The 16,110-nt window shown below is 50.3% G+C and overlaps 2 protein-coding genes across 4 annotated transcripts in view; one reads left to right on the top strand and one right to left on the bottom strand.

The window, feature by feature from the left end:
* The window catches only part of LOC147305434 (uncharacterized), a 479,902-nt gene that overhangs the window by 325,030 nt on the left and 138,762 nt on the right, over positions 1 to 16,110 (bottom strand). The window lies entirely within an intron of this gene.
* The window catches only part of lama5 (laminin, alpha 5), a 72,977-nt gene that overhangs the window by 15,523 nt on the left and 41,344 nt on the right, over positions 1 to 16,110 (top strand). For all 3 annotated transcript variants that reach the window (XR_015126587.1, XM_086276860.1, XM_086276861.1), the window contains exons 3-10: positions 7,025 to 7,142; positions 8,057 to 8,175; positions 8,451 to 8,621; positions 9,459 to 9,556; positions 13,868 to 13,983; positions 15,587 to 15,705; positions 15,781 to 15,871; positions 15,954 to 16,088. Coding sequence is in view for 2 of the 3 variants with exons in the window: in XM_086276860.1 (XP_086132986.1) it covers positions 7,025 to 7,142; positions 8,057 to 8,175; positions 8,451 to 8,621; positions 9,459 to 9,556; positions 13,868 to 13,983; positions 15,587 to 15,705; positions 15,781 to 15,871; positions 15,954 to 16,088 (967 nt within the window). In the remaining variant the exon portion in view is untranslated. The remainder of the gene's footprint in view (positions 1 to 7,024; positions 7,143 to 8,056; positions 8,176 to 8,450; positions 8,622 to 9,458; positions 9,557 to 13,867; positions 13,984 to 15,586; positions 15,706 to 15,780; positions 15,872 to 15,953; positions 16,089 to 16,110) is intronic.

Raw genomic sequence — 16,110 nt, forward strand, 5'->3', positions numbered from 1 at the left:
TGGTGGGAGTGGAGGTGGGGTGTGTTTGCGTGCCACCACACGGGCAGAGCTGCAGCTCACTGAGTGCTTACAGAGCAGCAGAGCGTCACCACGGCGTCCACCTCAGTGATGGTTGAAGTAATGGTCGTAGTTTGAGTGACACAGCTGGAGCTGCTGATGAACTTGGCCCTGTTGAAAGCGTTGGAGGACTTCCTGTGATCTCTGAGCGCTCTTCCTCTTCATAAATCTCCACAGCTGTTAAACGGGTGACCCCGTCACCGTCAGTGGGCGTGTTCCACGCTAGGCCATGCTGAGGTGTCCACGGAGGCCTGACAGAAACAAGCTGGCAGCTGCATACATCAGGGCCAACAGCTGGAGGGCCTCAGCACTGCCAGACACCATTAACAGCCAGTCCGTCACACTGGGAATGTTCGGCACGCCGAGGAGACTTCTGTCAGTGTGATGGACATCGCACGGTCAGAAACAGGAAGCTGCTCTCTGTCACTGCTTCAGCAGGGATTTACAAACGTTGTCTTTCTGTTCCAGGCAGAAAAAACGCTGACAGCGTTCATTCGAACCCAAACTAACGGCTAAACCTTGTTAAACTGCTGAACCACAGTCATCAACATGAAGCTGAGTTTGTCATTGGCCAGAGCCGACTGACCCTCGATCACCAGCCGCAAACGAAAACACCGAGGTCAACGAATCACCATCCGCTCGGCTGCGACGCTTAAACCAGCGTCAGCCTCCAAACTCCGTGAAGCTCGTTACTGATTACTCATCAGTGTGTCACAAACTGAGGAGGAAGAGGAGGGACTGAGATCAGCTGTGATGACCTGTCAGCACTGTGACTGGCCGTCGACATCTTCTCTCACTCTGGATGTTGACCTCTGACCTCTATGTTCATGTTGTGGTCTGGAGCTCATTTCCGTGAACCTCTCTGTACTCGGTCTCTGTTATCGCTCCTCCTCTTCTTCCTCCTCCTGTAATTAAAGAATGTGACCCAGCCGTCTGTTCTGATAACGGCTGGATGGAGCGCATGAAAGAGGAGCGCATCAGGAACGTGGAGAAAGTCGAGGTCACAGGATGGGAAGCCTCCCTTCCTTCTGCTCCGTCCTCCCTTCGTGCTCAGCTGACTTCTCCTCTGAGGGAGGGAGGGTCTTATCTGTCACAAGCTGGAAAAATGTTTCCTTTTTCCAGAACACATGAAACGGCCCGGAGAATGCGTGCAGCGCTGTTAGAAATCCTCACGTCTTCTGCAGTCAAATCCAGAAAAAGTGCAACTTTTAACTGAAAGCTGTGAGATTGTTAGCATAGACTGTAAATAAAGATGTACATAACCACGGTGACATTGGGTATGGAGGATTTGGGCGCTGAGTGCTGAAGATAAGTTTTCCCGTTATGGTTGTAGATGCATTTTTTCTTGGGGGAAATCAGTGTTTCCACCACGGCGACGTTCCTGGAAGGCGCCCTCGTCTCTCGCCCCGACACGTTTGTATGTCGGAGCTTTCGGCGCCGTGCCTAACAGCTGAGGACAGAGCCGTGAACTTTACATGACTGACATGTTTGAGCGTGTACACGCCGGCCGCCTAGGAGCAGGCTGTGGCCTTGACTGCGGTGGAGCTTCAGGATGCGGACTCGTTTCTACGCCCAGGATTTAGGCCTGGAACAGCTTGTAGAAGAATCAGAACCAGCGTTTATGTTTTCATGGATGCGCACTGATCCTCGCTCTGCTCACGGAGGAATTGCGCTCTTTTCATGACCTCGCAGGTCAGCTAGCTCGGGGCTAGCTTTGGCTTTTCCAGCTGTGATGTGGGAGTGCTCCACCAGAGCCCGAAGCCGTGTAATGTTGTGTTTGTGTGTCAGGGCCGCATGATGGCACTTTATAAAAAACGACCTGTTTTTTGTTCTCATGTTTTTCACATCAGAAGCACAAATTTCTTCTCAAAGCTGAACTGAGGTTTTTATCTGAACCTGACTCACAGTGTCTGACGCTTGCTGAGAATGGTAGTTTTAATCAGTAATGCACTATCCACATATCACCAACACGCGGAGCGTCACAGCTGTCACCTGACAGGAACGCCGGTGGCCTTTAAACCTGTGACCGTTCCACCGGGCACCAACGAATCCAGCGTGTTTCACGCCCGGCCACAGAGGCGCCTCGCTTCACACAGCCAAACCTGAAACTGTCACAAAATGTTGTCAGTGAAATCTGAGAGGACTCGGAGACTTTTCCAGGCTGGGAATTGTGACTTGGAATTCCAGCAGAGAATTAGACAGAGATTCCTGACCCCGGCCCCCGAGGGGAGAGACGGGGATGTTCCTGTTAGTGCACTAACTTTAAATTCATAACTCAGACCTGATTCCATCTGTTCTCCTCCACTTATCCTTGTCAGGGTCGGGGACAGACAACCATTCATACTACTGTGGGAGCAGAACACACCAGCCTGATGCTGGAATCAAACTCGGGACCTTCTTGCTGCGAGGCATCGGTGCTAACCTGTTTCTGCTGTGCGCTGATTTTGTTCCTGGGTTTATCCGTTCCCATGGAGACTTTAGAAACGTCCTTGAAGGCGCTGAATAGTTTGGATGAATAAATGTTACAGATGGACTGTGAGGAATGAAACACACACACAGCAGCTGGCGTGTCTCCTGTACTGATAAACTGTACGAGGAGTGAATCAGTGGTTCTTGTTGTTAGCAGCTGCTCTTTGCTTTGGCCCTGCAGTCCGTCTGCAGACTCAGATTACACAGATTAGAACTCAGATTAGCCACATGGCTGTCCTGCTGACCCCTGAGATGGACTCAGGGAGCACATCTGTGCAGACAGATGCAGCTGCTGCTCGTGTCTTTATAAGACGGCCTACATTTCCGTGAGTTGTGTACTTTATCGAAGTACTCCGATATGTAAATGTCATGTACTCAGAATCTGCACTTTGTTCATATTTCACAGCTTTTAAATGTTCCTGTATTCCACAAAGTGACCAGGTCACATGATCTCTGTGGTGCAGGTGACTATAACCTGCGTGACTTCAGTGCATCAGGTGACCTTCTTACTGCTCTCTTATTGGTGTTTGCTGAAACGTCTCCTCCTCCTCACGCTGTATCTTTGTTGTGCGTCTCCATGCTTATCGCCATAGTTACCTGTGGCACCAGGAATGTGGAGCCACCAAGGAATGTGTACAATTATTAAACCAGTGAGGGGCCAGACACACACAGACACACACACACACACACACAGAGACACACGGAGACACGCACAGACACACACACACACACACAGAGACACACGGAGACACGCACAGACACACACACACACACACACACAGAGACACACGGAGACACGCACAGACACACACACACACACACACACACACACACACGCAGACACACGCACAGAGACACACGGAGACACGCACACACAGAGACACACACACACACAGAGACACACGGAGACACGCGCACAGAGACACACGGAGACACGCGCACACACACACACACACAGAGACACAGACACGCACAGAGACACACGGAGACACGCACACACAGAGACACACGGAGACACGCACACACAGAGACACGCACAGACACACACACACACACACGGAGACACGCACAGACACACACACACACACACGGAGACACGCACAGACACACATACAGACACGCACATGAAGACACACATGATCGACCCTCGTTAGTTAGAAGCGCTGTTGGGACCATGCAGGCCCTAACCTTGAGCTGTGTTGAGGCGGCGTCCTCGCTCCGTGCTGAATCCGGGAAAGTGGGTTTGAATGACCTGCAGATGATCCTGCGGCTCCTGTTTGCCCACAAACACAGACTTAGTCTGATGTTTCCTCAGCACCGAGGTTCGGTCTGATGTTTCCTCAGCACCGAGGTTCGGTCTGATGTTTCCTCAGCACTGAGGCCGTCACTGATCCATAACTGCTGAGGACGTGCGATGGAAAAAGGGTCAGTGAGACTTTTGTTCAGACGAGCTCCCACAGAGAGCCGGAGATGGACAGGGGCGGAAACCAAACCGCGGCACCTCTGAGCCTGCTCCACGTCAGCACATTCACGGTGAAAGCTGCTCTGCGAGGTCCGTCCTGCTCCTCTCTGACTCCAACACTATGATAAAAAAAATCTCCAGAATCAACTTCCTGTTTCATTCAATCAGACCTGAAAGCCAAAAACAATAAAAAGGTTCGTTCTCTTGTTTCTTCTATCCAATCAGAACTCACCCAGAGAAAGAGAAAATAAAGGGGGCAGGGGCGTGTTTATGTGGAGCTCTTAAATTTAGCAGGTTAAAGGTCAGAAATATGTTTTACAACAACAGTTTCTGCTCTGACGGTGGATGGTCATGTGCTCGACTGCACCAGAAGAAGAATCATGCAAAGCTGCTCCAAGAATAGAAATATGGAGTTCTACTGCTGAGACTCTGCAGTCCACGACTTTAAGGCTTTGTTTAAAAAGAGGACAAACTGTTGGACAGATGCAGATGGATGGACGGCCCTCCTGTCCCCGGACTCCCGTCATCGTCAGCCTCTCTGCGTTCCTGCTGTCATCACTTCTGACAGCGCTCGCCTTTAAAAGGAGGAAGTGGAGATGACGGGCCCGAGCTCCGACGACAGCTGATCAAAGACTGGGAGAGACGAAGAGCAGAGATCATCTGCAACTGTCAGGCTGCAAGTGCTCAGGATGACTGATCATCATAATTTACCGTTGTGTTCATTATTATGTTTATTTACTAATGTCGTGAATCATGAGCAGGAACCGCTCAGAGCCACGCCTCTCATCACCTGAGGTAAACTCGACCTGTGAGGCAGCTTTGTGTCCTGACAGTCCTGACAGGGACTAGAAAGAGAGAGCATATTTCTCCTGTTTTGGCTTCCCTTCATTGGCTTCCTGTTAAATCCAGAATTCAAAATCCTGCTCCTCACATACAAGGTCTTAAATAATCAGGCCCCATCTTATCTCAATGACCTTGTAGTACCATATCACCCTATTAGAGCACTTCGCTCTCGCTCTGCAGGCCTACTTGTTGTTCCTAGAGTATTTAAAAGTAGAATGGGAGGCAGAGCCTTCAGTTTTCAGGCCCCTCTTCTGTGGAACCAGCTTCCAGTTTGGATTCAGGAGACAGACACTATCTCTACTTTCAAGATTAGGCTTCAAACTTTCCTTTTTGCTAAAGCATATAGTTAGGGCTGGACCAGGTGACCCTGAATCCTCCCTTAGTTATGCTGCAATAGACGTAGGCTGCCGGGGGATTCCCATGATGCATTGAGTTTTTCCTTTCCAGTCACCTTTCTCACTCACTATGTATTAACAGACCTCTCTGCATTGAATCATATCTGTTATTAACCTCTGTCTCTCTTCCACAGCATGTCTTTATCCTGTCTTCCTTCTCTCACCCCAACCAATCACAGCAGATGGCCCCGCCCCTCCCTGAGCCTGGCTCTGCCGGAGGTTTCTTCCTGTTAAAAGGGAGTTTTTCCTTCCCAGTGTCGCCAAAGTGCTGCTCATAGGGGGTCATATGATTGTTGGGTTTTTCTCTGTACCTATGAAGCGCCTTGAGGCGACTTATGTTGTGATTTGGCGCTATATAAATAAAATTGAATTGAATTGTGTGTTTCCAGAGGGCCAAGATGACAAACGGACTCAGACTGTGGATGTTAAAGTTCACATCTTTGATCTGAAGCTTTAAAATGTAACAAATCAAATGTTTGAGTTTTTCCACATTAATGAGACTCTGAGCATTTCTCTGCTCAATGGGTGCTTATTTTTAGGTACGGTGGGACCGATGAAGGCTTTGGCATCATTCAGGCGTGAGCCAGGAACGTGTGAAGCTTTGAACCAATCAGCAGTGAGCTGTGAGCGAGGCCTCACACGGGACGTCAGAGCTCGTGTTATCGCGTTTCTTTGTCGCTTTAGTTTGTTCTGCTGCAGCTGGGGAGTGATCTCAAGGTCAGACACAATGGTTTGTCATCACCGTCCAATCAGCTTTGGGAATGAACGGGGGGGTGATGGGTGAGGAGAAAAGGTGTCGGCAGGAGCACGTTAGGAGCTCCGGCTCAGCTCTGTGACGGCAGCTGATGACACGTGCGCCTCCTCACAGAGGTCAGCTGTTTAGCTCAGAGCAAGCCAGCGTCTCCCTGAGCAGCTCTCTAACGTTCATCTCCATCCAGCCCACTCCTTCTTTCTTCTTCAAAATGCATTTATATTTAATATTTTCTAGACAAGAAACTACAAGTATTTTTCTACAGAATCATACATGTGCACTTCATATTTATACTTGATATTTATCTTTCATCTTTTTGTTGTATTGTGACTTTATTCTGGTTGCGCCTCCTGGGCCCTGTGTACGTCCTGCATCCTCGCCCACAGTGACAGTACATTTTCTGTTCATCCTCTCCAAACGTCGACCTCAAACGCAAACTCTAAAACCTGCAGTTCCTCTAGCGTCCAGCAGAGGCTGCAGTGAGTCCTGTGCAGTGAAGCCTGCGCTTCAGCTGAGGCTCAGAGCGAAGGATAGTGATTGGATGTTGCTGTGATGCTGTCACAGCCTGTGGATGCAGCTAACATGCTCACATCAAAGACAGGATGGTGATGGAGTCACCTGGTACTGGTTACTGATCCACCCTCGCTGCAGTAGCTCGTTAGCTAATGACAGAACTGCAGCCAGAAAAACTTTTTGAAATTAAAAGCTGAAAGGTGTTTTTTATGTTGTTGTGTCATTATTGTGAAAACTCAACATCTCAGTGATTTAGTGGTTTTGATGATGGTTCATAAATGATGGCACACTGCTGCCCCTGTATAAACTGGCTGTCTTTGCTTGGTGTCGGGTCGAGTTTGTAACATCACACAGCGCTGACGCAGAGTCCAGGAAGCAGTGAACAGCGCCGTCTTCTCCCTCCTTTTAGTCTTGTCGTTTTGTTTTTTCTTGTTTTTCCTGCTTTAAAGTGAGTCCTGCTGTTCCTCCATCGACGGTCCAAACCAGGTCAAAGTGCTTTTCATCAGCGTTTCTTCTTCTTCGGTATCTCTGCAGCTCTTCCACGTGGCATACGTGCTGATCAAATTCGCCAACTCTCCGCGGCCTGACCTCTGGGTTCTGGAGAGATCCGTGGACTTCGGGCAGACCTACCAGCCGTGGCAGTACTTCGCCTGTGAGTAACAGCACACGCTTGCATGCATGTTCACCTGTACGACCCCGACAGCTGAGGACCGAACTCTGTCAGATTCCAGCGTCCTGACCTCCTGTGGGTCACCCTAACTCTTCTTCTAACCTCAGTTAAATAGCAGCCCGGGGGCCGGGGGGAGGGGCATTACATCACAGGCCTGCCAGCTGATTGGCTGTGGCAGCCGTCAGTTCAGGTGAGCTGGAGGGGAATTCCAGGACTGTTGCCAGCAGGTCGCAGCGTGATGTTTAACTAGCAGATGTGTGCCTCATTCAGACTCACACCAGGTGTCTGAGGTGGTGGCAGATAAATGAAAAGGTGACGGCTTAATGCAGGCGTTCATATCATAAATGTGGTTAGCTTGACTTTTAATTTGAAAGAATGCTGCAGAATAATCTCTGCACCTCTGTTTTCTCTCTTCTACCAGGGTCTGTGCTGGTACTGGTGCAGTAACTGGTGCTGGTGCTAAGATCAGCCTATAGTTCAGAAGCTCTGAGAAGCGGACATTACATAGGATTACTCGCAGTATTTCGGGGTATTTCCATGTAGAATTTAGGGCTGTATCCACCAATCACTGGTGAATTTCTTGCCTTAGCTCCTCCCACATCTGCTGACATCACTGCATCCTGCTATGGGCCCAGCCACAGTGTGATGCTGTGCTTTTCTGAGCTTTTTGAGGATGAGCACCTGTAGTTTCTGTTGACAATGTGTGGAAACAGCTGAACGGTGTTCACTAACATGACTCCAGCTGTGATGTTAGGGTTTGAGAGCAGCTGCTTGGAGATGCTCTAATCATCAACTGAAGTGGATCCTGAGGACGCCTCACACTTTTCTGTTTTCGTGTGTGTGTGTGTGTGTGTGTGTGTGTGTGTGTGTGTGTGTGTGTGTGTGTGTGTGTGTAGCCTCCAAGAGAGACTGCATCGAGCGTTTTGGACAGAGCACCATTGAGAGGATCAGCCACGATGATGACATCGTCTGCACCATCGAGTATTCACGCATCGTGCCGCTGGAGAATGGAGAGGTGAGACAATCACGTGATCAGATTACAACGACTCTGTAACGAGATCAGGTTAGCTGGGAGAAAGATGAGTGAGGAGGACGTAGAAATCTATCAGCCAAAGGAACGAGCGAGTGGTCCAAATGGATAAATAATGCTCAGAAAGTGAGAAAAAAGCAGACAGTGACTAAAAGTTGAAATTCTGAGCTGTTAGCTAACATCAGTTCAAGGAATTGGTCAGCTGACCCGAGGAACGATCAGCTGCCAGGTGTTTGCAGGTTTCGTGTCTTTGTCCTCAGATCGTCGTGTCTTTGGTGAACGGCCGTCCCGGGGCGATGAACTTTTCGTACTCGCCAGTACTGAGGGAGTTCACCAAGGCCACAAACATCAGGCTCCGCTTCCTGAGAACCAACACGCTGCTGGGTCACCTGATGGGCAAGGCGCTCCGCGACCCCACCGTCACCCGCAGGGTAAGGCACCGCAGCAAACCAATCATCAGTCAGCACACAGTGACATCATAGTTTGCTGATTTGCTGCTGTTGGGTGTTTACTGCTACATGTTGCGTTTTCTGGACTGATCACAACAAACAGTAAAGATGAGCTCATGCTCCTCAAGTCTGTTAAATGAATCCTACAAGGCTGTAAGATGGATGGATGGATGGTTGGATGCATGGATGGATGCATGGATGGATGGTTGGATGGATGGTTGGATGCATGGATGGAGGCATGGATGGATGGATGGATGCACGGCTGGATGGTTGGAGACATGGATGGATGGTTGGATGGATGGAAGGTTGGACGCATGGTTGGATGCATGGATGGTTGGATGGATGCATGGATGGTTGGTTGGATGGATGGATGCATGGATGGATGGTTGGATGCATGGATGGTTGGATGGATGGATGCATGGATGGATGCATGGATGGATGCATGGATGGTTGGATGGATGGATGCATGGATGGATGGTTGGATGCATGGATGGATGCATGGATGGATGCATGGATGGTTGGATGGATGCATGGATGGATGGTTGGATGGATGCATGGATGGATGGTTGGATGCATGGATGGATGCATGGATGGTTGGATGGATGGATGTGATACGCCTTCACAACAAGAGACGTCATCAACATCTGGACGTTTAGGAAAGCGATGCAGAGAACTTGGTGTCAAATTGTGATGAAGAGTCAGTGTGTGAGTTGTCCCAGCATGAGTCTTGTTGTTCTTTGAAGTGACTGTAGGCAGCAGAGAACCCTGAAGCTGCCAGCAGTGTTTCTGAGTCAGCTCCTGCTGTGATCTGTGTTCTAGTATTACTACAGCATCAAAGACATCAGTATCGGAGGACGCTGTGTGTGCAACGGGCATGCTGAGGCCTGCAACGCCAAAGACCCCAGCAACCCCTACAAGTAAGATTTAACTCACACACACACACACTCGTTCACTGTGTTTGTCTCTTGGAGTCACACACACACACACACACACACACACACCTCTTTCCCCGGAGCTGTGATCTGAAAGGCGTCAGGTACTCCTGTGTGAGGGTTGGCTGTGTGCCACGCTCTTATAAATTTGCATACCTGCGATGGAAATAAATGCTAGCTGTGTTTGAGCATGTGCTGGCAAACGAGGGTACAGCTGGCATTCAGAGGAGCTCAGCATGGCCTCACAGAACCTGCAGCTGCTCAGTAAACTCCGTCACCACGTACGTCTGAGCAAAGCTCGCCTGGATGTCAGATACAGGTGAGCTACAGCTAGCAGCGTAATCACTCTGGAGTTGTCCAAACCACAAAACTAGGAAACTCTTTCAAAGAGGCCACGCCCCCAGATATGACAACTTTAATCCAGCTTAAACAGGTGAGTCATGGAAACATGTTCCCTTGTACAGGTGTTGTGAAGATGGAAGTGATCCACAGCAGGGCTCTAGAGTGCGACCAATTTGACTTTTAAATATAAATGAATTTTGCCAGAATCTCAGGTTAAAGCTCACAAAACTATTTCAACAACCACCAAACAGTGAATGAGAGCAGGTAACGGACTCCACTCAAAGACGTAAACGCAGAGCGGACCGACGCATCAGAATCAGCGTTCTCTTTCTCGGCTTTCTCACCCGACGGCCCGTACACGGACACGCCGTCGGGGCTGAAAGCCGACAGCTCGCTGACTCTGATGCGTCGGGTCTGCGCTGTGTTTACGTCTTTTTTGCGCTCGATTCTGAGCTGCAGGTTTTATCTCTCTCCAACCAAAATTCATTGAACCAGAAGCAAAAGAAGATCCAAACTACGCTTCACGTTTGATAAACGTCATCATGGATTCACTCTGACCTTTGCTGTTTTGCTTCCACCATGATAAAAATCACACTTCATGCACAGCTCTCTCTCTCTGTCAAATCTTTCATTCACCTGTCACCCACAGAGCTGCCACAAACGATTATTTTGACAGTCGACTAGTCAGATCATCATCCATTGGACGTAAAACGTTCTGCTCTTATATAACTATCATTAGCTTACAGCTTGAAGTGTTTAAGGCGCTAACTAAAAATAAAGACAAGATGATATGAACGGCTGTGTGCAGGCAGGAGGAGGACCCAAAGTGCAGACTCCGGAGACAAACGTGAACTCAAACAGCTTTAATGCTGAACTCAAAGTAACAAACGTCCAAAATACAAACAATAAACACAGGCAGACAGAACACACAGCATGAATGAGGGTAGACACATTCTCGCATGAAAATATCTTAAAAGTTTATTTTGTGACCCAGAAAGAGTAATATTTCAAACTCCGCCCCTCTGCGTTGCTCCCAGATATCCCAGAATCCATTTCTGGATTCTGGGATATTGCATTTTGCCATTTCGAGCTGATTGGAGACCAGAACAGCCAATCAGATTTTTTTGCATCCAAGTCTGTGATTGGCTGGTTTTGTGGCACAAATATAACGGTGTAGAGAAAGAGCTGCTCGCGCACGGGCAGAAATGTTGAGAGCGCGAACGACACAATGCGAGCGAGCGCAAATGCAAAAACTGAGCGAGGGGCTGCTGTTGTGTGTGCGCGTGCGTGCGTGCGTGCGTGCGTGTGTGTGTGTGTGTGTGTGTGTTAAGACTTAAGCCGGTGTTTAGCTGTCATCATTACAGAAACATGAATACGCGTCTGTTTCCTCTGCATGCACAGACGTGCAGTCCTGCTGTTTGTTTTCCATTTCTTTCCTGTGCGCAGTGCAAATTATTACCCATGCATCGTGTCAACGCACACACACACACGTACAGACTCATTGAGGGAGTGTGGACACAGCTTGGTGCGGAGCTGCTTTTAAACATGATTCATTTGCGATTTGAGGGGGAGATGTGATGCACAGCAGAGACACTCGCAGCTGCTGGGACTCTTTCCGCCGTCACGCCGACATCCTGGAGATATTTAAGCTGCGCGTTAATTGACAGTCGATAAAGACATCCAGGTGGCTCCATTTCCAGTTGTTAACCCTGAGGTCAGGAAATCTCTGGGGCTACAAATCAGTGACAGAGCTCAAGCTTTCCCTCATATTTCTGTTTCGTGGTTTCAACAGGCAGCAGTTTGTTTCATTTACTGTCCAAAGCTGAAAGTTCAAATCTGTAGAGGCGCGAAGCTGCAAACTTCCTGCTGCACAACCTGAAGAGAATAAAGACTGTGAGTGAAAGGGAGGACGTGTGGTTGGTGTCTCTGCTCCAGGCACAGCTCTCCTGACATTTGTGCCAAACTGAATGAAGAGATATGATGATGTTACCGAGTTTAGTGCACATGTCGCTCCCAGCAGGAAGTAGTGTGTTTCGGTCTGCGTGGTGTAGCGGGCAGGTACCGGCTCACAGACTCGGTGCCGTGGTGTTCAGCTGATGCTGGGGTTTGTATGAAATGGTCCTCGGGGCTGCAGCTCTGAGAGGCCGCAGGCGCCGTGCAGCTGCACTGGTGGCTTTCCTGGTTTAAACTGCGGTTTATCGCTGAGCGCAGCAGTCCTGAGCTCGCCAGGTCTCTCATCAGTCAGAGAAGCGTGGAACTTCACCTGTGATGGAAAAGGAAGGGTGGAGGAGAGAGGGAGGGCACTCCACCATGGGCTCAGTCTGAAGCCTTCGTGTGCTCAGAACAATGTATGAAACTCCGGGGCAGCATCAGTGTCCCTGGACAAAGTGGTGCAGCTGGAGATGAGCAGACGGGGCTGCCGTCAAATGAAGGCTCAATAAAAATAATAGAAATTCCATGTGCAGCATGTCTGTGTTGTTGCAGAGCCCTTCCTGTGTTTTATGACCTTTAACCTGCTGCTGATGAGCCCAGCTGTGCAGCGTCTGCTCACCTGCAGCCTTCAAACGTGTCCAGGCTGACGCTGCTCTGCATTCCTGCGCTCTGACACAAAGCGAGGTCAGGAGAGGTTTATTCGAATTCCTTTATCGCTCTGACGCCTGCCTGCACACCGCAGCCAAAGACACGACCTGCTCTGGTTCCCGGACGTGTTCGCCGACCCTCATTCATCCCATTATTGGAATGTTTGAACATTTTGATAAGAACATAAACCACACGCCTGCTCCGTGCCTCTGTTTAAAATACCCGAATGCTCGTCATACCCACAGTTTGCCACAGCTGAAGGAGCTGAACGCCGCTTCCAGAGCACGCTCGCTTTTTAGAGTTTTAAACAGTCTGCAAGTCAGAGCTCAGGCGACCTCGCTGACAGGTTAGACACACTTCTGATCGTCAGTGTGTGCTCACACGGATGCTTTGTTTGTTATTCTCTCATTAATTCAATGAAGCAGCTGGAATCAGCAGGCCAATCACAGCAGAGTCTGCGTTGACGCGAGGTGGACTCCTGAGGATGTGCACGTCAGAGCTTCAGAGCGCTCGTGGTTCTGACGGATTATCACTGAATATGTGCCGCGACCACACACACACACACACACACACACACACACACACCAGCTGTGAATGAAGAATCCAGATGTGGCCCCTGAGCTGTGATCCTGAACTGAAGGTGAAACCAAACATCAATCTGAGAGCAGCTGTAAAGCGCACGCAGCGCCGAGCGCGCCTCTGACACGTCAGGGTTACACACAGGAAATATCATCTGTGTGATGTCACATATTTGCGTGTAACCAGCAGGTTTCACCTGTCACACCAAGCTCTGCTGGCTTTCTGCTGCAGCTCTGCGTTATTCACACATCCGGTGTAAGAAGAGCGTGCTGGGCCTCGCCTCCGCAGAGATCCAGTGCACACAGCGTTGGTTCAGCTCGCTGAGATGAGCGCGGCGTGAGGTCTGCAGAAGCGACACTCTGGACTCGCCCTCGGGCTGTTTGCCAGGAACGCACACTCAGATATTACACAGCCATCGCACACACTGACACACAGGACTGAGGATTGAGTTCAAGGCCAGCGCATTCCTGCCGTAAACACGCCTGTCGAGCCGATCTCTGTCTGCGCTTTATCGCTCACACTTTACGTGATCGCACAGCTGCTGGAGCCCAGACAGGAAGTACCGAACCAGGTGGAAGCGCACCATTTAATGTCGTTTCCTTGAAGCAGCTGACCTCCAGATGTCGAGGTGGCCGGAGACGGTGACGGGCAAGCAGATCAAACTGTAACTGAGTACCTTTACTCAAGTACTTTGCTGAAGTACGGCTTTAATGTACTTTAATGAAGCATGGATGCAGACGTCATATTGTGTGTGCGCGCGTGTGTGCATTAACCCTTTCACTCTGTTGTTTACAGGTTGCAGTGCGACTGTCAGCATCACACCTGCGGCGTATCTTGTGACCAGTGTTGCCCTGGATACCACCAGTTGGCATGGAAACCAGCCACGACCTACAGTGCCAACGAGTGTGAACGTGAGTGCGTGCAAACACACAGACACACACACGGGGTCGTGACCCCTGCAGAGAAATGTGCTTCCTGCGTGGGGTCAGGTGACCTCGCGGGTCCGTGTGAATTAAGAACATCCTCGCTGGGCTTTTCAATCTGCCGCTCGTCCGCTGTGACGGGCAGCTCCGCCCATGTTCTCTGGCCATCTTTGCTGATTCGATGAAAGCCCAGTCGCCACGATTTAAGAGCCTGCGTGTGTTCCTCGTTTTCTGCCCGGTGTTGTAGGTCCAGGTGTGTGTTCAGAGGTCTGTGTGTGGGGGCTTCAGGTAAACGTCAGTGTTGAGGTTTCCATCCACAAACAGTAAACTGTGTGTCTCCATCCACTGAGCTGATGTGAGCAGGATCTGTACCAGCTGTTTCCACCTCCAGGCTGGCTCCAATTGGTGACAGTGGGGGGCCCACGGCACACCCATGTTTGTGTCTGTGGAAAGCCTCATCTGTAGAGTTCAGGTGTGTTTTTGAGTGGTCAAAGGTTAAATGACTACATCGTGTGGCGCTCAGCGTCTGATCCTGTTCAGAGCTCTGCTTATGTGTACACGAGAGCGCCGTCTGTTATCAGAGCTGCAGTTATATTTAACAAAGACCAACAAGGGTATCAGTGAGGTCACCGGAGGTCGCCGAGGGTCGGCCCGGAGCCGCCGTCAGAGGGGGAGGCGTCGGTCTGTAAAAACGGAAACAGCTGTTTCTGTTCTAGGTGTGAGGCTCCGCCTCCTGAGCACGCTCACAAACATACAGACTGTCCTTAATAACTTACCTGTCTTGTTATTTTAAATGCTGGCTCCTGCTCGGGTGTGAGAACAACCCCCCACTTAATCCTAGCGTGGAACATGTGACACGTGTGAACTTTGTCCCAGATAGCGGAGAGCACAGCAGAGGTCCAGACGGACTCTCGGGAGCGCTTATCTGCCTCTCAGCGTCCGGGCGGTGCCGGCTGAATAAACCAGCACTCCTCATCCTGCAGCCCAATAATGACGGCAGGTTCCTCCGAGCCGGCAGCGTCTGAGTCTGTCTCCACAGAAACCGCTCGCAGGTGTTATCGGGCGTTTCAGACAGATTAGAAATGTCTGAAACGCCCGTCCCGCCCTTTCCCAGGATCAGCATGCAGTTTACACAACATTCCAAAGCTGGAACGTTTTTCTGGGATTACTGTGGATAACTGTGTGTGCTCCACACAGGTAAACGCTGCTGCCTTCGTCTCACGTGTGGGAATAACAGCCTCAACATCACACCTGGAAGCTACCTGAGCTCATGGTGCAGATGTGGCAGCAGCTGGAGGAGCAGCCTGACTGTAATCAGACATGAAACAGTGTGTGCGTGTGTGTGTGTGTGTGCGTGTGTGTGTGTGTGCGTGTGTGTGTGTGTGCGTGTGTGTGTGTGTGTGCGCGCGTGCGTGCGTGCGCGTGCGTGCGTGACGCAGCCAGCTGTGTCTGCTTCGTGGTTTCCTCTGAATCTCAGGAGTGACTCTCGAGTGTGAATGAGGATGTAAATGAAGCGCAGGTGTATCCTGGTCACACCTGCGAGTGTTTCTTCTTCAGGTGTGTCTTCACCTGTCTGTGTTCTCACCTGCAGCCTGCAACTGCCACCGTCACTCTTTCGACTGTTACTATGACCCCGAGGTGGACGAGAGGAGAGCCAGCCTCGACATCCATGGACACTACAGAGGGGGCGGAGTCTGCCTCAACTGTCAGGTACCTGACACACCTGAAACTGTGTTAGTGTGTGACCTGCGATGACTGACTGTAATGGGAACTTTTCCCTCTCAGCATCACACCACTGGAGTCAACTGTGAGCGCTGCGTCCCCACCTACTACAGGTCACCTGACCACGCCATCGACTCGCTGCTGGCCTGCTCACGTGAGCCTGACACACACACACACACACACACAGAGGTCATCTTCTTCAGTCCCATCCTCCTAATCTCTCGTCCCGCCCACAGCCTGTGACTGTGATGTGGAGTTTACAGACGGTACCTGTGAGGATCTGACCGGGCGATGTTTCTGCAAACCGAACTACACCGGGGAGAACTGTGACTCGTGCGCCGCCGGCTTCACCGGCTTCCCCGAGTGTTACCGTGAGTTTCACAAACACCTCAA

This window comes from Aulonocara sp. 'chitande type north' Nkhata Bay, linkage group LG20, assembly GCF_057382095.1.
Source record: "Aulonocara sp. 'chitande type north' Nkhata Bay isolate Kocher_YH1m ecotype deep benthic linkage group LG20, A_spYH_male_GT1.1, whole genome shotgun sequence".
Lineage (NCBI taxonomy): Eukaryota > Metazoa > Chordata > Actinopteri > Cichliformes > Cichlidae > Aulonocara > Aulonocara sp. 'chitande type north' Nkhata Bay.